The following is a 21,558-nucleotide window of genomic DNA, read 5'->3' on the forward strand; positions in this document are numbered from 1 at the left end:
GCAATTCATTTTGTCGGGCCATCCTGTTTAGTAATAAAAAAGAAGAATATATTCTCTTCATCCAAAAATGTAATCTTATTAGTAAATAGCGCATGTTTTGATCAAAATTGATAAAAATAGAAGAAAGACATACAGAATAAGTGATTAAAATAATATTGTGAAAATGAGACTAACTTCATAAAGAAAAATCTATACAATATGATTATTTTTCGGTTTCGGAGGAATGTGTAATTTTTAGCATCTTTGGAATTAGATAAGTCTGGTCCACTTAGTCATGTGACTCATGTCAATCATCGGCAACATGTGCTAAAATCATCGCATCTACAGCTGAATAAAGTGAAGAAGTACTATAATTTCTAACATAGAGAAAATTACTAGGACTTCTCTCTAAAAATTGACAAACAGTGAATAAATTCAGGTAACATAAAAAGTTAAACAAAATTCATACAAAATTAAAACTAAGCGCAGGCTTCTGTTCTACCAACCGAAAACGAAATATGAAGTTACCATGCTTGCTAAAGGAACTGAAATATTATCATCCACAATTTCGTTGGTCGGGAGCGACTCCACGAACGTCGCCACCAGCGAAACCAATCCGACCCTTCCCACGGTCGTCATCCAATCCAGTTCCACGTACCCGAGGGCCGAAAAGTAATACAGCATACTGTATTCATAGCAAAACACGAGACATTGTCAGACTGTGTAACGGATCAACAATACCTATATCCGCTCCAAACCCGTGTCTAGATCCGGATATAGGTATCATATTGGAGTGATCTAGTTGTATACAATCGACAAGAACACGAAGGGGTTTCAAGATTTGTGCATACCAAATTGAAACCAGGAAACCAAACAGAAACATCGAGATGCTACCGGCCCAACTCTTGAGCGGATTGTAAGGAAGTTTTGTCGATCCGAATCTCCGTCCCATGATATCAGCAATGCCTGCATCTCACCGAGGTTTAAAATGGTCGAACAAGATATTCATAAAGGGGTGGGAAAGGCGGAGGAGCTCTTACCGTCGCCAGCACACATCATACACAGTGAAATCATTCCAACGGGGGAATCGCGCCAAAACACAACCGCGCATAAAATCAGCACGAGAACGTAATAAAGCGGACCTCCAAGCAATTCCCTGTACAAACATTCATCAGCTAGGCTGCTAGGAGCAACAAATTATATCACGGATCACTTACTCGGGCTTCCCTTCTCGACTAACAGATTTGATTAGCCCTTCATCCGTGCTCAAAGATAGTCCGTTGATCACAAGCCGAAAGCAATTCACACAAGGCACAATTGCAGCGAGATAACGAGCCCCCGTGGAGGTGCTAATCTAAGAGCAAAAGCCATCATTAGCTCAAGTTTTTTAAAACTCGAAACAGAGGAAAAGGCAGAGTGCAGTGTGTTTCCAAACCTGAAAATCGGCCACGATGCTAAAAAGAGCAGCCCCGAGAGTATATGAACCAGTTTCCTGCTCAATTTCTGTGTTGCACAAAAAATGAAGAATTGCATTATACTCCTATATAGAATCTTATACAAATTTATCCAGAATTTAATCATTTTTTTGCAATTTACATTCAATGATGCTAGATTTACAGTATTCAATCAGTACTAATGGTCTTTTAACCTTCTTAATCATCTTAATTAGTGTAATCAGCTATTAGAGATTTATAATTTCTCAAATGCCTTCAAAGTAAATCTGATCTATCATTTGCATAAACGAAATTCCCTAAGCTTATGATCATCAGCAGTAAACTGTATCAGATCAATCGACAAAAATGTGCATATAACCAAAATAAAAATAAAAATAAATAGAGGGGAAAAAGGCAGCCAGAAAAGTTAAGCAGCAAAAGGTGGACGAGGAGATGAGTGATAGACTGTGAGTCATATGTCCCTATCTGCTTCCCTACACTCGAAAAAACTTTTCATGTATTTGGTAAGACAAAATAGCAACGGAACTGTGTTACTGAAATTTCTTGCCAAAACTAGAAAATGGAAAGTTTTCTCTCGATTTCATCCGCCTGCAATCCGTTACCAACAAAGGCAGCAATCTCCTTTCAATTTTGATTTTTCACCGCACAATCAGTTGTTCTAACTTCTAATTGTGCAATTATGTCAGATCTAGCTTTGCGATCTAGCTCTCTTCTCTCTCAATCTCTCTCTCTCTCTCACACACAGTACACAGAAATTACTCAAATTAGTATACATCCACAGACATGCATGAACATGTGAAGCGAAACGGAGGAGAGAGAGAGGAGCGACCTGGTCGATGATGTTGCGGCGGGTGAGGTTATCGAAGGTGGAGACTAGGCCATAAGCGCCGCCGAAAACCAGAGCGGTGGCGCCGGCGTCGTGAAGCAGCTGACCGCCAGCTGCGGTGGCGACCGGGCGGCGGAGCTTGCCATGAATGCGTGCGGAGAGAGCGGCGGGAAGGAGGGGGGGAGTGGAGGAGGGAGGGGGGATGCTGCGGCAGAGATAGTGTGCGGAGGATAAGGTAGCAGCACACCGGCTCACGTTAGCACCGTAGGCCATGCGCGCTCTCTCAGTCACGCGGAGTCCGCCTCGGTGTGCTGCTGCGGTAGATCTGCCTGCGGTTCTCTCCCGTTCGAGATGAGTTTGATTTTATTGATACCAATGAATTTATATTTATACGTATTTTATATCACGGTGGGGACTTCTCACATATGCACTAATTAATTCTACTCTCTAAACCAGGTTAATGTATTAACATTTTTTCTAAAATACTATTTCTTCCGTTCTATAATAATGAAGGCAAAACTTTTCATCACGAAGATTAAGAAAAATTGTGTTAGATGAATTAAGTAAAGAGAAAATAAAGTGGAAAATTAAAAAGGTAGAGATGAAGAGAGAAAAAAGTAAGAGAGAGTAAAGTAGGTGTGAAAATGCGTTGACTTTTACTAAAAAATGAAATAACTCTATTACTATGGAACGGACGGAAATGGAAAAACGCTCATATTACTATGGAACGGAGGAGTATGAAATTTTGTGCAGTACTGTTTCATTGAAGAGAGGGATTATACAGTGTGATATTTTAATTTTAGGAAAGAGTCAATTTAAATAGGACATCCTAAAAAAATAGTTGGACATCCTAAAAAAATAGTCACGTGGGAGGATTATGGAGTCTAGTTTTATTTTGTAGCCAGCTTTTGTCCATGTAGTAGTAGGAGTATTAATGCTTTTAGCATTAATATTTAGTACTTCTTCTATCCAAATAAATTATCTCATTTATAAATGATACAGTTCTAATGAAAATTTAAACTAGGAAAAATATGGAAAAGTAAATAAAAAAATAAGAGAAAGTAAGAGAAAAATAGAAAAAGTGGATAATTATAAAATGGAGTTTGTATTTTTGAAATGAGACTATTTTCCGTTGACATTCCTAAAATAATAAAATGAGATTATTTTTGTTGACGGATACTAATCGAGACAAGTATAGTAAATACCAATTGTATATTCATTTTCTTTGTTCGAAAATCAATAAATAATACACCCGTCCACAAAAATAGCCTAATTTTGCTATTTTTGGAATATTAGAAAAAAGATTTATTTAAAAAATATAGTAAACTTTATCTCTTATTTATTCACTTTTTTTTTCTTTCTTTCTTACTTTTTCTCATATCACTCATATTTTATCCATTTTCCCTTCACTTCTCTCTTCTTTTATTAACTTATCATTAAATTCATTTGGTTTCCAGATACTCCTAGTTAATCAACTTTTTAATCAACGACGATATGATCGATGCAATAAATAAAAGTTACTGGAGTCTGTCAGACCACAGGTTTGAAGATTCCTCACTACTTTTGGCCACAACCGAGATAGATATAAAAAGCTTGTTATGGTTGGTACACATTCTACTATTCTAGTCAACACATTTGATCTAGATAAAGGCTGTAATCCCTTATTGAAAACCATAAGTCCATGCAACCAAATTTTATACAATCAAAAATTGGTTTATTTGAATAAAAAAATAATTTATTTATGCATTTAATTAAAAAATATAGACATATACACAGTATAGGGAATGTGCATAATATTATGGTATTTGTGTATAATTTTTTAAATTTTTTTGAACCGTAAAAGGTAATTAATACATACTTTAATATAAATTTGAAAAATAATGAAGAAATAATTCAAATATAAAAATAAAAAATTGAAAATGAGGTCAAAGACTAATAAATTGATTTTAATTTGTTAACTAACTATATCTATTAATTTAATATTTAATTAACACATCAAAATTACTAATATAATATTATTTTAGTTGTACAAAATTTGGTTGTTTATCATTGCTCGATTGAAAATAAGCTCAATGAGCACATAAGCACACACCATTCGCTCTGATTGAATCACTTCGCAGCGTGACAGGCCGGTCACTAGGGCGTGCGTTTTATTGCGGATGCTCTAAGAAGGTTGGGGAGAGGGTGACGGTCGTGAACTGTCATGCCACTCAATCTAACCCGTGATGTTTGGCCAATCACGTGGCGTGTGCGATGTTGGAATTGTGTTTTACAAAAATCAGTTTTTTAATTTTTTATTTATTTTGTTATCATTTTTAGACCATACATTTTATTTTTTGCTATTTGTGTTAGCAGTTGCGGATGACTTTTCTTAATTTTCAATTCTTAAAATAAATGATTGTTTTATTTATTATAGTACGATAAATATTAATCTAAAACGACTTTTTATCGTTTGAGCTCTTAATTTCAAAAATTAAAGATTAAGCTCAACATTTTGGCATATAGCTTAACATCCAATATTTATTATTCACAATAAATTTCGTGGGGAGCAACAGTCTACGAGATGCCAGAGGACCATTACTTGATATATGAAATTTTCACAATCAACAAACATTAGAAATAATTGTAATCATTTATATGTCAAAATTGTCCTAACATTTGATTTTTGAAGGATCCGTATTTAATGATAAGATTTAAAAAAAAAAAATTGGTCCATGAGTCTAATTTGAGGATGATCACGAAGTGACCAATCACAAATGGTTTAGATCAAGCATCGTTATCATTAACAATTTATCATCATTATTTTCGTCCACTAATAAAAGATATTCATATGCGGTTCACCAACTTGCCAATGGTCCTATTTTTGTGGTACAAGTACTATATTGATCGATGTAACAATTCAAATTTGCAATTTCAACCTTTTAAAAAGTTTGCAATTGTAGTACTACTCCCTATAGAAAAAAAAAGTATTGTATTGATTTCAAATAAAATAGTTAGTACATAATATCAATTGAAAAAGTATATACATATGGTATACTCTTAGTTATATACTCATGTTAAATACTCACTACCTAACTCCTACAATAAAAATTATATTTTATCATTTCAGTCCCATCATAAAAATCACATTTTACATATTACCATATATAATAAGTAGGTCACACATTCCACCAACTCACTTTACTCATATTCTATTATAAAATTAATATAAAAAATGAGCTTCATATTCATTATTTTAGAATTTTTTCAATCCACTATTTCTTACATTATCTAAAATTTGTACTCACACCAAATATAAGTAATAAATACGGTGACACACGTAAATAGAAAAATAAAATTTGTGGGATTGTAGAGTAATAAATACGGTGAATAGAAAAATAAAATTTTATATTCGCATTTTTTATTTTCAATTGAGCTGGCTACACGTGTTGACTGGTGACATGTCATTTGATTTGATAGTGACAAACACTGATTTTGATATTGAGAGAGTCGATGATTTGGGCACAAGAAAGTTGGGCTGGAGTTATTGCTAAAACAAATAATTGGGCCTACAGTTTTATCTTTATGAGATACAAATAATTTCTTACCATGAATCGGGATAATTGGTCGGTGAATAGTTTGGCATGTTATCATATTGTAGTGGAATATGTTATGGAGTAGCATTATTTTCAGTATGATTTGTTGGAGAACAAGAATTAATTAGTCTTCTAGGGTGAGCTTGTGTCATCGTATGCTATAATTTGCACAGTGTAGAATTTGGGCGAGATTGGTCCATGTTAATCGACAAAAGGTGTTTAAGCATGAACAGTGACATGCTCCCCCCAAGTGGATCATGTAAATTAAGTTGCATACTGAATCAGGAAGGATATAGCTCGACTCAACTGGTGAGTGGATGTTGGGCTACACAAAGCATTATGAAAGATGCTCGGTTGTGCAAATTGAATTGTGGAAAATATGTGATATGATGGACTTAAGTTGGTGTGACAACGAAGACTTAAAAATATCCTTGTGGAACGCAATACTATGGCTATTGTTCACTTGCTTATTGACAGAGAATTGGATTTTAGTGCTTTATCGCTTGTTAGAAGTATAAAATTATCATGCAAAGATAGTGGAATGTGAAGATTGCTCATTTGTTTAGAGGAAACAATTAAGTTGAAGACGCCATGATAAATTTTGGTGTGAGCATATAGCCTGGGCTAGTGGTATTTGACGAGGCACCGAGTGAGACGATAAATTTGTTACTGAATGACCGGCCAATGATAACACATTGTCGTATGTGGCCAATGTTAGAAATATAGGGCGATGCCTCTTCTTTGTAAAAAAAAATGTAACTTGTTCTTCATATATTAATTTAAGAAAAATACTTAATATCTTATTCGTGAGGTAGGTCGTAATTTGTTTTAAAGATTAGTAATAATAATCCATAGCCTCATTTATTCATACACTAAGTTATTATTAATTCTAAATTTGAAATATTTAAATAATATCAAAATGATACAAGTTGCACCACAAAAATACAAAAAAAAAGGTACTCGCACAATAATAAATTGGGCCCAACTACACAATCAACAGTATTGGTAAATTATTACTTTTGTACCATCATTTTAGCATTATGTTTTACAATGTCTCATTCTATTACTACAATTGTACGTAATAATTAATAAATATCTCACCCCACTATGTTTATTAGAAACTTATTTCTCTCTGTGTATAAATAATTATGTCCAATCATTTTAGCGTCTTAGCCGAAAGTGTGACATCTTTTTATCTAAAAATAATAAAATAGAACCTTTTCGAATAAACAAGACAAAATGTCAAAATCCATAATTTGCCATAACAAAGAAATCTCGCAAAATCCAATTTATTGTGCCTGCAACTACAAGAGCTGATATATTTAATTATGAAGCAATATTTTAAAGGGACGTGCATTCGATATATTCTTGTTTATCCATGGAATTGGAATAAAAATGAGCATATTCTTATCGTCATTGTATTTAGTCAATACATCCGCGTAGCATTGACTTTTAAGTTGCACCACTAGTTAATCAACCCTCGATTTTTATTGTGTTTAATTATTTGTCAACTCATTAAATGAGTAGATTAGTGCATATTTGAGGCATAATTCATAATTGAGAGAAATGTTTGCGATCGATTGAAATAACCATTACTCTTTTGCATTTACTTCCAAAATATTGTCATTTAAGGAACACTTATATCCAATGATGATTTTAATTCTTGGGCGAATAGTCGTATTTAGGCCTGTCAAAATAATCGTATCTAGGTCTGTCAAAATGGGTATCGGGTATTGGATATCCGATATCCAAACCCAAAAAAGTCGAATAATTGGATACCCGAAATCCAATTTTTCGGGTATCGGATCGGGATCGGGTAGTGAGAATTTTGGATGATCGGGTATCGGGTTACCCGATATCCGATCGGGTATACCCGAATTATCCGATTTATTTTCTAAAATTAATAAATTATATTTTTATTATAATTAAATGTAATAAAATTTCTTAACTAAAATTTAATTAATACTACTTAATAGTTAGCATATAAGGTATGTAATTTACTTTTTTAATTATATTTTAATTTCATTGACTCGTGATATTTGTAATTTTGAATTTTTTGATGATATTATTGTTAGATCTTGATTCTTATGAATTATTGAATTGTGATATTTATAAAGGATGGATGTTTGAACTTATGAATTTTGATGGTTATTGACTAATTGTGGATGGATGAGAGATGTTAATATGTATAACTTATGAATTTTGTATTTTTCAAAGTTTGTAGTTATTATCTTTTAAATTCGAACTACTACAAGAATTAGTTATTTTATCTTAAATTCGAGCTACTATAACAATTTTGTATTTCTAAAAATTTGTAGTTATTTTTACTTGAATATTATTACTTCAACATTGTATAAAATTTGGATAAATAATATTAAATAAATTCTAAAAGTTTGTAGTTAATTTAAATAAAAAAAAAAAATCAAAATCACAATTGGGACTGGATACCCGATTTTTCGGGATTGGATATCCGAGTCGGGTATCCGGGTACCCGAAATAAAATTCGGGTCGGGGTCGGGTATTGGATTTTGGGAATTTCGGGATCGGGTACCCGAAAATTTTGGATCGGATATCCGCGGGTACCCAATTTGACAGGTCTAGTCGTATCTAATTTAATTTCAACACTAAGCACTTGACCGCCTGAAAAAATAAATACTAAGCACTTTACAACATTTATTACTCCACATAATATTATCTTAGTAATTTTTTAAAAATTTCACTTAAAAACTCAAAATTACAAAAAAGACACCACAATAGCACATAAAATAACAAAATTCAAAACTCAAAATTTATATATTATTTACTTGAGTCTGGTATAACGTAATAAGAAATATAATTATTCATCTGAAATTTCTTATTACGTCAGATGAAATAAAGCATTTTCATTTGCAATTGTAATTTATTGTTTATGTTTTATTTACATTAATTAATTTTGTTTTACACTTGATGACATTGTTGATTTGACTTTATGAATTCATGTTTTTCTTTTTAATAAGTCAGTCAACCATACGTGAATACTAGTACATCGGCATGTTAGGTGCCACCACCCTTTAAAATAACATCATACCATTATTTATAGTTAATCATTTATATACGTGGACGAATAATAAGCTGATATATGGCAAAAAAAAAGAAGTAAAAATTGAAAAACTCCGGCAACAATTTGTTGCTCTTTATACAACAATTTTTCTTGTCCAGCAATATCCAACACGCTATACAATAATCTATAGATGGCTGTCTAAAATATTGCAATGTATCATTTATAATATTATTATGTAAGTGACGTCACCGTGTCACTTTAACAGGGTTGGTCATTTTAACAATATATATATAGAAATTGAACAATTTCCAATTGCAACTGATTTCAATAAACAAAATCTCGATTTACCTAAAATTGCCTCAAAAACCCCAACGACCAAACCCACAATTTGCGTAATGGAGGGTGTGGATGCTCCGGGGAAGGGGACAGTGACGTGCGCCGCCTGGATTCGGCGGCCGGAGAACGCGCATTTGGTGGTGGTGGGGAAATCGAAGCCGTCCTCACTCGAGATCTTCTCATGGAATCCTATCACCACTTCTCTCTCTTCCTCTCCCAAGGTTTAATTTACTTCATATTTTTGGACTGTTTTTCCAGAAATTATTTAATCATTTATTAGGAATATAATGCAAATAATGATCTCAAAGGCTGATTTTCGAAAGTGATCGGTTTATGCATTTTTTGGAGGCGGATTAATCTTCCATGAGCTGAATTATGAGCGTATGTAAGTTGCTGCTGTGTTTATACGAGTGTTATTGGCGTTTTTTTGTAGGCTAAGTATGAAATTGGGGAAGGCGATGATCCGGTGATTATTGCGGTGCATCCTAGTGGAGATGAATTAGTTTGTTCCACTAGCGCTGGTGATTGCAAGTAAGAAATTGCAATTTGTTGAACAAGGGATACATATAACTGATAGAAAATTTCCGTAATTACTGAGTTATGTAATTGATGAAAAGGAATATGAAAAACTTGAATCTACTTATTGAGTTATGTAATTGATAGAAAATCTGAGTATTTGGTGTTAATCCTTCCATGGCAATTGAAGAGCTGAGAAGAGTTCCCTCTTTCGATGCATGAGAAGCCTGATGAGTGATGACACTTCTACCACAACTTTGTGTCTCATTTTCTGCATATTGACTGACTACTTCATGCCATCTGCAGATTGTTCGATTTGGAAGTCCGTGAAGACAAAATAAAACTTACTTCAAAAGAACAGCTTTTACTGCAGGGGATTGGCCCACAGAAATGTTTGGCTTTTAGTGTTGATGGAACTAGATTTTCCACTGGTGGAGTTGTAAGCCTTCTTTCTATCAGGATACTATGTCTATGAATTTATGCCCTTATTATTGTTGAGGAATATTTATCTTGTATTTCCTTCTTTACTTTCAAATTGAAGGATGGATGCCTTAGGCTATTCGAGTGGCCAAAAATGCGAGCCATTGTGGAAGAACCAAGAGCTCATAAATCATTTCAAGACATGGATTTTAGGTATAAAGAGTATTGAGTTGAATATTTAGCAGTGATATGAGAAACTATCTTTTAAATAATCTTCTAGAATTGTTAGCTTATTTTTTACTCTAGGGACATGATCATGTGCAAAACACAAACAATTTAGAATCTCAATGTGCAAGTACTGAACTTGCCTTTTGTTTTATTCCGTTCTTATAGCAAATGTATTCGGACTCTCATGTCTACATGGTGGTTTTCCTTTTTTTTAGTCTGCATTTTTCGGTTTTTGGGTCCATCTTTATGATGGGAAGGTTGTGTATTCTAGGTTACCTTTTTAGCAGACAGCTATCTGAAAATGAGTAACCTTTCATGACAAGGAGTAATCAACTGAGGCTCATAAAAAATTAACAAAGGTTCTCTTACTTGAAATTGGAAGTGACTGTTGACGCCGATTTATATTCTAATTTACTATGCATTTAACTGTCTGATTATAACCCTTCCTTTGTTTCTGTTCTTTTTCTTTGGTTATATGGATGTATTTCAAGCAATTCAAAATGTTTGATGGCTAATTTAATGTTGGGTCTTCGTATTGCTCTTTCACAGCTTAGACTCAGAGTTTTTAGCTACAACCTCAGCTGATGGTTCAGCGATAATATGGAACACAAGTGATGGAACTCCAGTTACAACTTTGACACGGAATTCTGTATGTTTTGTTTATCCATAAGTTCTAGGCATCAAATACTCACACAATTGAGGTTCTGATTTGGCTCATGTTGCAGGATGAGAAAATTGAACTCTGCAGGTTTTCTAAAGATGGGACAAAACCATTTTTATTTTGCTCTGTTCAAAGAGGTATGATACCTTTCGTCCATAGAGAAAGCACTCATTTATATGATTTTATTTAGCTGAAGGCCTGTGAATGATTCTTGATGAGCAATGTTCTTTGTGCAGGAAATAAGCCACTTACTGCTGTTTATGATATAAGCACTTGGAAAAAAGTTGGGCACAAAAGGTTACTTAGAAAACCAGCTACGATAATGTCTATTAGTTTGGATGGGAAATATCTTTCTCTGTAAGTGCTTAACCACTTTCTATATCTCCTATTTTATAATTTTTTGGCATTATGTACATCGGAAGCAAATGCTTAGACTGGTTTAATATGCTTGCCAAAAGACAGAAGTATTCAAAACTAGAAAGTTTGGTTTGTGTTAGAAATATACACTTCATGAGTTGTAGGGGCAGTTTAGTGCACACAGCCTTAATGTGGCGAACAATCAATACACTTTCGTGATTTATTCACTTTCCTGGAACTTGCTCAATTTGGGACCTGTTTCATATGGATTTTTCACATGCTTATAAATTTAGTGAGATTTGAACTTCACAGTTTTTAGTTTCACCATTGCTTGTACAATGACTGGATATCTTTTCTGCTATCAACTAAAAACTGCCATGTCACTAATTCTACTACGAAAATTCACCTTCTTTTTTAACTTAGTGGGAGCAAGGATGGAGATATATGTGTTGTCGAAGTGAAAAATATGGAGGTCCACCATTGGAGTAAGAGGCAACACCTGGGTTCTGAAATCACATCATTGGAGTTTTGTCCTAGTGAAAGGTAAGCTATAGAAAAAATAAGTCAATTCACAAGTTTCAGGGATTATTGTTACTAAAAAAGCCAGAATTTCTATCCATCTCTTGTATTGTCTATACCTGTGGCATTCTCAATTAAGACATAAATCATGACAATACATATCTTCTCTAAACCTATCAAACATATCTGATTCACTCATTCCAGTTAGTAATTCGACTGCTTTTGGCGTTGCAGGGTAATACTTACCACTTCTAAGGAATGGGGAGTTATGGCGACAAAGCTCACTGTTCCTGCTGATTGGAAAGGTCCCTATATCTGATTCTCCTCTACTTCTTTCTCTCTCAACCGAACTGATCTCAGATTATAGACCGTCTTAACGTTGTTTTGCTTCTGCTCGCAGATTGGCAAATCTACATGCTATTGTTGGGGCTGTTTCTGGCATCACTCGTTGCATTTTATGTAATCTTCGAGAACTCTGATTCCTTCTGGAACTTTCCAGTCGCACAAGATCAAGCTGCACGGCCAGTCATTGAATCTGTCGTGGGGAGTGACCCATTTGGCGAAAATTTGGACCTTGATTACGTTGAATTCTAATGAGATTAACTCAAAAATTACGTAATCTGTTGTTTTTGGAGTGTTCAGTTACTTTATTTAGATTAACTAAGATTGTATACTTTGTTCTTGGCTATCTTTGCGCAAGGGTTGTACTTTATTTTTTTTCTACCTTATTCTTTCAATTTAACTAACTAAAATTTATTCTTTAATATTCGTGCCTACAAAAATATCATAACTATTTGAAGTAGGTCACTTAAAGCATATCGTGAGGCTAATACAGTTGCAAATTTCTTGGCAAGCTGGTCGTCAGGTCGGGATACAGGTATGTACCTACATGATGAGCCACCAATTGGGGTACAAAACTTGTTATTGGACGATCGTTTGGGAACCTCATATGTTCGAGTTGGACAGGCCGTAGTATCTTCTTAAGGGCTATGCCCTCTCTTGTAACAAAAAAAAAAAAAAGCACGGTCATTAAACAAAAGATATACTACTAAAATTGCTTCTAACTCAACATCAAGAAACAACACAAAAATAAGGTGAATCCCATCTTAACTACATGCTATATTAAAATTGTCACTTTTAATATCATCACAAAATATTCAAAAACGCGAAAATATGTTTAATTGAAAAATGTAGTAGCAGAAACACGACATCCAAAAATAAGGTGAATGAAGCTGAAACCTACCCTACAAAAAAGGGTAAAAAACCAATATAAAATTAAACAAAAAATAGGAGTAACTAAAAAGGTAGCTTCACATTTTTCACACATGGCATCATGTCGAATCTACCAAAAGGTTGATATCTTTGTGGATCGATTGAGCTATACGCCAATCTCTATACATAAAAAAACACAAATCATTGCTAAAATATCTCACCACCCTCGCAACAGCTGAAACTTTCGAGCTCATTGTATTCAGTGGTCTTGAATTTCTATCCGGCCCAGATGAATTGCCTCCAGCATCTTCCGAGGTTCTCCTTCAATCATGATTTTTCATCAGTTACACCGATTTTCATGATGGGTTTTAGTTAAAGATGCAATCTTGATATTGTTTGTGTGGATTGCACACAACCTATTTGTTGATTGGTCTGTTTCGCAGAACCTCGGCTTTTCCTCTGCAGAGCTTGAGTGGCTACTCTGGGAAGCCATCGTGCGTTGCTACTTCATTGGTAAGTTTAGGAGAATGTTTTTTTTTTTTAATTCTCCGTTTTGATGGTATGGCTGATGCTGATGTGTGTGATGTTTTACAATGCTTTTGTTCCTTTTTCATTATCTTCAACCTTTTTGATGCAGGCTATGGTGAAAGGAACTGGTTTATCACGAAGATCCATTGTCTTTGCGGAGGTCAGAATTAAAGTGTTGCTCTTCACTTGATTAGATGTGGTTCTTGATTCTTATTGCTTGATTATGTATCTATTATGCTTGTTTTGATATGAATTTGCCCTTTTGATCTGTGAAATCTTTGCTTTGGTGTCTTTTTTTTTGTTTTTGTTTTGAGAATGATATAGGCAGCATCTGGTTCTGTTCCAAGTACAGCAGATGAGACGACGGAAATCGATGACAAATCTGAAACATACAGTCATGACATGACTGCAGCTATGGGTGCTGGTATGTTCAACACTCTGTATATTTTCGTTGTATTATGATGTTCAATTAGTCTATATTGGCAGTGGGACAGTGGCTATATTAAGTTATGTTGCTTTTTTACTTTGTGTTTCATTTTCTATCGGTTCTTAGCATTTTTTATCGTAAGTTGGCTAATCTGGCTAGTGTAATTGCATTGGAATACAGTGTTAACCTATCGGCACGAACTTGGAATGAACTACAACTTCATTCGTCCAGACCTGATTGTTGGCTCATGCCTGCAGGTAACTCGTAGTAAGCATTTGGTTTTTTTTGTTTCAAGGGCTGTATGTTCTTTCTGAAGTCTAACTTTACTTTGAACCCTTGGCAGACTCCGGCTGATGTTGACAAGCTCCGTGCCATTGGAGTGAAAACTATATTCTGCTTGCAGGAAAATTCAGATCTTGAGTATCCAACTATGGTCGTAAAATAGTTGATTCAGTTCATTTTCTTTAAGTTCGCCTATTATTTTGGGGTCTGTTCTTCTATATCCTTGGTACGCTCCTGGCGATGTATATTGTTTCAGCCCTTAAATAGAGTTTTTTAGGTACTTCGGGGTTGATATAACTGCCATCCGCGAATATGCCAACAGCTTCGATGACATCCAACACGTGCGTGCTAAAATTAGGTGGGTGACAAAATGGTACTCTACAAAAGTGATCATTTTCGTAAAACATTATTCTTATAATTATCTGGTGTATAAGTTAAGTTGAAGGACAATGTTTCTGTTTCGTTTAATATGTAAGCCTATAGCTTGTTAAATGAACCTTTAAAGCGTAGTTTTAGGCTAATCGCATGTGCTTGCACTTTTAACTTGTAATGGTTGTCTGGGATCAGGGATTTTGATGCATTTGATCTGCGATTTCGGCTTCCAGCAGTCGTAAGTAAATTGCACAAGGCTGTCACTCGGAATGGAGGCGTGGCCTATATACACTGTACCGCTGGGCTCGGAAGAGCACCTGCAACTGCTGTATGTGAACTTTATACTTTTGATTCATTTTGACCGATTTTATGAGATTTTAAGATTTCTTCTGTTTTGCTATTACTTCTGCTTGTTCTTGAGGTAGAAAACTTAAAATATCGGCGTTACATCATTCACGTCTTACTATTGTGATAAATACGTGTTCTGCTATTATTTTGTTTTATGATTGTACTAATATGTTTCCGGTTGAATCTATAGGTGGCTTACATGTATTGGATTCAGGGCTACACACTCAAAGGAGCACACGAATTACTTTTGGTAGTCATTACTTATCGCTGTTTGTTATTACGTCTTTTATTTAGTTGAGATTATTTTGTGTATGATCCAAGTTGTGTAACTGACACTTCCCTTATGGGGAAAATGTCTTACTATGTTCAGTTAGTTCGTCTTTCTGAAAACCACTCGTCTCGTTTGTTTATCTGCAGAGCAAGCGATCGTGCTTCCCGAAGTTAGAAGCTATAAAAAGTGCAACTGCTGATATCGTGAGTCTCATTTTCTTCCTTGTCTAGTAATGGTATTTAAGTCTGTGTTAATATATCCCTCTTCGTTCAAAGCTGACAGGCACCACAAGGAAACCTGTAAAGTTGAAGTGGCATGGTACTGGTTGTTCGACAGTGGAAATCTCTGGGCTCGACATCGGCTGGGGTCAGGTAATTTTTCGAATAAAACCCCAGTTCCCAGTTGTGTAACTCTCAACGGTTATTCAAGATTTGGCTGTTGGAATATGCTAAATGTGCACCTTGCATTACTGAATTACTTACCATCACTTCAAATTCGAGCTTTCTGAAAGCCATCGACTCTGTAAATTCTTGGCAGAGAATGCCGTTGTCGTATAGTGAAGAAGAAGGTCTATGGATCCTACACAGAGACCTACCTGTGAGTACATTATCTTTTTGTCAGTAATAGTGAACTGTATGGCAGAATTATATTAACTTCAAAATCGATCAAAAATTCGACAAAGAAGTTTGATACGAGCACTTTGCGTTCCTCACGAACAGGAAGGACGCTATGAATACAAGTACATTGTCGATGGCGAATGGATGTGCAATGAGCACGAACTCATCACTAGCCCCAACCAAGACGGTCATGTCAACAACTACATCGAGGTATGTCTACTCGCACCATTTCTTGAGCATATTCCGAGAAATCCTATAACATCTGGTCACTATAACAACTCAACTACTATAACAACCTACTGGTGTGTTGCAGGTGTTCGATGATACCCCTGATAGCAACGCGCATGCGATTCGGAGTAGATTAACCAGCGACGAGCCTGACCTTTCTAGCGACGAGCGAGCTAAAATTAGACAGTTTCTTGAAAGCTTTGCAGATGAGGACTGATTATTTCTGCTTGAGCCTCTTTCTTATAGTAATAATACATAAATATAGTGTAAAGCTTTGAAGGGATGTTTTCTTCACAATGACTATTTTTAGATCAATATAAATGACTATGTAGATCTAACATATTGTGACATAATTTCCTTTTTTTGGTGTTTAATTATATGAATTTCATTCAATAGATGCTAATACAAGCTAGCAATTTGAGGGCTACAAAACACCAACACTTGATCAAGAGTGACTCTACTCTCATCTCCAAACAAAGACTCCTTCCCATCGGCCCTCTTCGCATACGACAGCCCCAGCCTCGACCTCGCCTGCCTCAGATCACCGACGCCCGAGTTCGTATCGGGCCCTGCGAACCCGCCCATCACGGGGGCCAGCGGCGGCCCTATCAGCAGCCCGTCGGCGCCGAACTGGGGGCCGCCGCGGGCGTAGTCGAAGAGGGCCGCGCCGCTGCCCCCGACCTTCGGCAGGACGACGGGGTCATCCCTGGCCCCGTCGTCGGGCCAGTAAAAGAGGAATGCATCAAATGAGTCATAGTAATCGTCAGTGCTCCGGTAGCCCTCAGGGTTAAAAGCGCCAAATTTAAAGTCGCTAGTTGTGTAGCCAATGATGACGCATGGCCCTTTAAAGTCGCATTTGACATGGAAGTCTGTGGCGCTGAATCCATCCGTTTTTGCCTTGTAGCAACATTTCAGTTCCCTACCTAAAAAATTATTCTATGTTAATTGATAAATATGAAAAATTAATAAAAATAATCCAAGCTAATTTATTGCTCATTTTGATGAAGTTATCCTTCAAATAATCACATACGTTATATCAATCTATCTTATCCCTCAAAGTAAAACAAATCCGTGTAAACACTAACTTTTTCGATTTTAACAACATTTACACAACAAAGTGAATGTAAATATGATCATAATCAAGAACTATATTTGAATTGAGTGTAGCAAGTTTGTACCTTTCAAGAATGTTTTGGAAACAAGAGAAGGTGAAAATGGGAGGTCAATATCTTCATAATAGTTGGGCTCTTCTTTTTTGCTTCTACCAAAATCCCAATTGAATAAGCTCTGTGGAAATGCATTCTTCTTCCTTCCATAACTATAGGATAATAATGCTGAATTTGACACACACAAACACTTCATTTTTGAAATAAAGAGTCAAACATACCAACAAAAATAAAAACTAAATCTTCACTCTCATTTGTGTTCTTCCCATATCGATTTTTATAGGATTTCCGATTGGTATTTCCCTTTTTATTCACAATTTTTTGTTTTGTGGCTGGTGATGTTTCATATGAATGGTCAGGAATGAAGTCCCACCACACAGCAATGCAAATAAAATCAGATATATAAATAGATAATTAGTAAAAAAATTTCTTCTTCTTTACGTTTAGTCAATTTATAGTTGTAACTAAAGTCTAAAAGCCACATTTCACAGCATTTGTTTGTATTTTTCCGGGTTTACTCTAACTTCAATTTGATTAATTTCAAGCTTTGTATATTCACCATCTAACTAAAAATTCTCAAATAATAAAATCAAGAACTCCATCATTGTGCTACTTTACATGATGCACATGTAATTCGGATGTATTATACGATTGAAATATTTACTTAATTGAGAAAATAAAAAAACACTGAAAATATTATCAATTGAGATTCTCAAGAAACAATTCATTAACTTTATCTTATGCTGTCAGGATTCCAAGAAAGCAAATATTAAAAATTTAATCGGATAAATATGAATATTTAAATGTGAACAATTCTCGGTCCCTCTATTTGAATGTTATGAATATTCTCTCTCCCTCTATTTAAATGATGAATATTAGAATGTGACAAATCCACTCTCCCTCTATTACAGAAAATGTTGGGTGCCAATTTATTTTGTTTTATTTAATACACTAGATTAAAAATAAACTATTTTTAGAAAATGTCAATTTCGATATTCTAAACAAACAATTTACAAAGCTAGGACAATCATTGGGCAGAATTTAGACAAATTTCTGTGGAAAAGTAGTAGGGTTTATTATATTTCGACACTCTCACTTTGCTCACTCACCCACTCTGTCTCCCAATTTTCCAAAACCCAGCAATCTACACTCACCAGGTAAACTTTCTTATTTTACAATTTCTAATCAAAGCTTCGCGTTTCTCATTTCTTCGCTCTTGTGCTGTTTGTTCGACTGATTTTCTTGATGGGTTTGATTTCTTTGGCTGAATAATGGTTTCTAGCTTTTCCACTTTCGTGTTATGTAGAAAAGATGCAAACTTTGACATTCTTGTTATGTTAGTTTCAGAATTGGATTGAGCTTCACTTCTATATTGCCTTTTGGCTTATTCCCTCTGTTTCTTACTGTTTTGCTATTTGTAGAGATTCTTGACATTGTGTATATGACTGCTGTGGTGTGGTTAGTTTTATGGATTACTGTGATTTCCATTTCCAAGATTTGAGCTTTAGTATATGTTCCTTGATTGTAGTCTCTCTGTGAAAGTGTTTCGAATTTTGTAGTATGGAATTTGAAGTGTTTTGGAACAACATTGTAATTACTGTGTGTTTGTCTGTTCTTTTAGTTCAGTTTACGAAAACTTAGCAACCTGACTGTTTCTGTTTTCCTTATCGAGAGATAGTTGCTATACTTAGGCCATGTTTGGTAGAGGTGATAACTCATCTAGGGATGGAAATCCATGAACAAATATTGGAAGATTGAAACACAAGTATTTATAATGTGTAGACCTTTTCATCTTGACTTATTGTATTGTATATTGGAAGGCACCGCCTGTGGAACGAATATGATGTAGTTTCTGTAAGTGTTGACGGTATTGTGTTCGTATTCATTGTGTCTGTATGTGAAGATAATGAGACATCCGCTTTACTTTCTTCAGATTTTGCTGTCTATATCTAAGTCATGCAAGCTGGCAATGTTGGCTTGGCCGGGCAAGCATTTGCTCTTGCCTCCAGCAGTGACTCGGGTGGGAAGAAGACCCGAATTAGACGGTCAAAAGAGGAGAGGAAATCCATAGCTGAATCTTTCATAAAGAAGTAAATATCACAATACTCTCTTTATCCTTTATACCCCCTCCATTGTTATGTGTTGTTTAATGTTTTAGGCATTTTTAGGGCAATTGAAAAACTCTTCGGAGTGACTAATATCAGCCCCCAATATTTGATGTGTAAATTTAGGAGTATAGACTTGGATTGCTTACTTGTTTAACATTTCATGTCGAATGTTAATATTGTGCTTGTGTATTAAACTTGGATTGCTTTTCAGATATCAGATTTCGAATGATGGAAATTTCCCATCCCTCAACCTTACACACAAAGAAGTTGGTGGTTCATTCTATACAGTCAGGGAGATTGTTCGAGAGATCATTCAAGAAAATCGAGTCTTAGCTCCTCCTAAAGAGTGTCCTGATGAAAATGGGCTATTCTGGAGTCTTAGAACAGCGCCATTTGGATCTATATCAATGGAATCGAATGTCGACTTGTCAGTATCAGATAGAGGTGATGAGGTAACAGAAAATGTTTCCACTTCCAGTGAATCTTATGAGTTGGCTGACAAAGATGGAGGTTCTGATCGGACCAGTGAAAGCCTTCATGTACCTAATGATTATCATGATGAAAGCATGGAAGAGGTTTCAAACTTACCACAAATGAACAGCCACAATTTTGAGGAAAACAATGTGAATGGATTTGTGGTGGCTGATCATCACATAGATATTGACGAGGGGTCAGGGAGTCGAATGCATAGTAACGAGCAATATTACATTAAGAATGATGAGACAGTTGACAGGAAGAAAGAATTTGGGGAAATAATTCATACTGAGCCTACAGCAATCAAGACGCTGAATCAAGAGAAACTCGAAGCTCGAAATGTAGAACCGTCTCCATCTTTTAAATCTCTGACTAACTCTGGTATAGTGGTGGAAACATTTCCTTTGAGGCCTGTACCTACAACAATTGAGAAAATGGCGGGAGAATCTGGTGAACGACAAGGGGAAACTGAAGAAAAGAAGACATTTACGCAGAGCCCTTCGAGTTTTGTCAGTGAGAAAGGTGACAATAAGCTTCCACATTCAACAGCGGAACTGAATGGTGAAAATAGGGATGCAAGAGTGGTGCTAAATCTTCAAGGCCCCTCAATGGAAAACGCCATACATACATCAGCAACTAAACCCAGTGAGCTCGATGCAGGTAGCATTGGAGAGCTTGAATCGGAGGATTCCTTGCCTGATGGTGCCAAGGTATGTTTATATTGTTCAAATAAGCTCACGTATGTATACATAACGACATGGTGAATTATTAAGTGATGTCATGTTCGTGACATTCTATCCTTGCCATGAATAATATAAATGGCAAGTTAGCCCAAGCTTGGAACTACGCCTCTGATGTCATTTCAACAACCTTTTCTCCTGCAGGCCAGCAGTTCTACTAAAACGATGATGTCTGAAAACTCCACCGCAGTTGTAGGAAAATCGACAGATGCAAAGGGAAACAATCCCACACTGGACCGAATCAATATGTAAGTTGTCATCTTTTAGTTCAAAATGTGCAAGTGTCTTATGGCCTTCAGCTTCTGACATCTCCCTGTTTCGTGTTTTATTAGCAGTGAAACTTGGGATGGCGCAGCGAAGAAATCTCCTCAACCTGAAAGTAATCCACTCCTGGCATTAGTAAAATCGATTATCTCTTCGTTTGTGAAGTTTTGGACCGAGTAATTGTCATTTTTTCGTGCCCTCCTTTGAGCAGTACCGCCTTTTAGATGTCTTCGGAGTGGTTTTGATGGTTCATGAGTAGTTTTTTGTTGGTAGTTATATGATTTGGATTGAAGAAGATGGTCTTTTTTTTACTGGGAATATTTTCCGCCATGTTAAAATAGAAGATGTTTGTTTGTTTGTTATTCAATATGGAGTACAAGACTTGGTGTGTGTTTCTAAGTGGAAATAGTTATATGCTATATTTTTGGCGAATCATATTGATATTTATGTTTGATGGACTATTATTTTTATGAACAAATGATGCTAGGTTAAATTGGAAATTTATTAGTAGTATTTATCATTTCAAAAAATTTGAACGATTGAACGATTGGATATACATGTCCCTAGTCTATGAGTAGTATGTACTATCGCAAAAAATAAAAAAATCAAA

General features: G+C 35.4%; 5 protein-coding genes and 1 long non-coding RNA gene across 8 annotated transcripts; 4 read left to right on the forward strand and 2 right to left on the reverse strand.

Moving 5' to 3' along the window:
• Positions 1–405: 405 nt before the first annotated feature.
• On the reverse strand, positions 406–2,631 carry LOC125216645 (probable phytol kinase 1, chloroplastic). The gene is made up of 6 exons (XM_048118402.1): positions 2,263–2,631; positions 1,415–1,482; positions 1,197–1,328; positions 1,020–1,135; positions 831–945; positions 406–664 (listed from the first exon to the last, which is right to left on the reverse strand). Exons 1-6 carry the CDS (start codon positions 2,530–2,532, stop codon positions 478–480), a joined length of 888 nt encoding a protein of 295 aa, XP_047974359.1. The 5' UTR covers positions 2,533–2,631; the 3' UTR covers positions 406–477.
• A 259-nt stretch (positions 2,632–2,890) lies between these two features.
• On the forward strand, positions 2,891–4,669 carry LOC125216646. The gene is made up of 2 exons (XR_007175442.1): positions 2,891–3,800; positions 4,380–4,669. It is a non-coding gene; the product is annotated as an uncharacterized LOC125216646 (long non-coding RNA).
• A 4,531-nt stretch (positions 4,670–9,200) lies between these two features.
• LOC125213646 (SEC12-like protein 1) lies at positions 9,201–12,634 on the forward strand. The gene is made up of 10 exons (XM_048114301.1): positions 9,201–9,431; positions 9,644–9,741; positions 10,033–10,165; positions 10,268–10,359; positions 10,924–11,023; positions 11,100–11,172; positions 11,272–11,392; positions 11,816–11,935; positions 12,146–12,216; positions 12,312–12,634. The coding sequence occupies exons 1-10, from the start codon at positions 9,270–9,272 to the stop codon at positions 12,503–12,505; spliced, it is 1,164 nt and encodes a 387-aa protein (XP_047970258.1). The 5' UTR covers positions 9,201–9,269; the 3' UTR covers positions 12,506–12,634.
• Positions 12,635–13,253: 619 nt separating this feature from the next.
• On the forward strand, positions 13,254–16,589 carry LOC125213647 (phosphoglucan phosphatase DSP4, amyloplastic). Its single transcript, XM_048114302.1, has 14 exons — positions 13,254–13,438; positions 13,567–13,636; positions 13,761–13,811; positions 13,976–14,075; positions 14,259–14,335; positions 14,422–14,498; positions 14,638–14,718; positions 14,928–15,060; positions 15,271–15,330; positions 15,498–15,554; positions 15,627–15,722; positions 15,889–15,948; positions 16,071–16,178; positions 16,282–16,589. The coding sequence occupies exons 1-14, from the start codon at positions 13,413–13,415 to the stop codon at positions 16,411–16,413; spliced, it is 1,128 nt and encodes a 375-aa protein (XP_047970259.1). The 5' UTR covers positions 13,254–13,412; the 3' UTR covers positions 16,414–16,589.
• Positions 16,539–17,709, reverse strand: LOC125213648. Its single transcript, XM_048114303.1, has 2 exons — positions 17,375–17,709; positions 16,539–17,119 (listed from the first exon to the last, which is right to left on the reverse strand). The coding sequence occupies exons 1-2, from the start codon at positions 17,556–17,558 to the stop codon at positions 16,596–16,598; spliced, it is 708 nt and encodes a 235-aa protein (XP_047970260.1). The 5' UTR covers positions 17,559–17,709; the 3' UTR covers positions 16,539–16,595.
• A 675-nt stretch (positions 17,710–18,384) lies between these two features.
• On the forward strand, positions 18,385–21,383 carry LOC125211519. 3 transcript variants are annotated; one of them, XM_048111348.1, is made up of 5 exons: positions 18,385–18,519; positions 19,296–19,452; positions 19,682–20,654; positions 20,829–20,932; positions 21,017–21,383. In XM_048111348.1, exons 2-5 carry the CDS (start codon positions 19,319–19,321, stop codon positions 21,126–21,128), a joined length of 1,323 nt encoding a protein of 440 aa, XP_047967305.1. In that variant the 5' UTR covers positions 18,385–18,519; positions 19,296–19,318; the 3' UTR covers positions 21,129–21,383. The 3 variants fall into 3 exon arrangements, with proteins under 3 accessions (XP_047967305.1, XP_047967307.1, XP_047967306.1); XM_048111350.1 differs by having other exon boundaries at positions 18,386–18,519; positions 21,020–21,383; XM_048111349.1 differs by lacking the exon at positions 18,385–18,519 and adding an exon at positions 18,912–19,216.
• The last annotated feature ends 175 nt before the right edge of the window (positions 21,384–21,558 follow it).

Source organism: Salvia hispanica, chromosome 3, assembly GCF_023119035.1.
Source record: "Salvia hispanica cultivar TCC Black 2014 chromosome 3, UniMelb_Shisp_WGS_1.0, whole genome shotgun sequence".
Lineage (NCBI taxonomy): Eukaryota > Viridiplantae > Streptophyta > Magnoliopsida > Lamiales > Lamiaceae > Salvia > Salvia hispanica.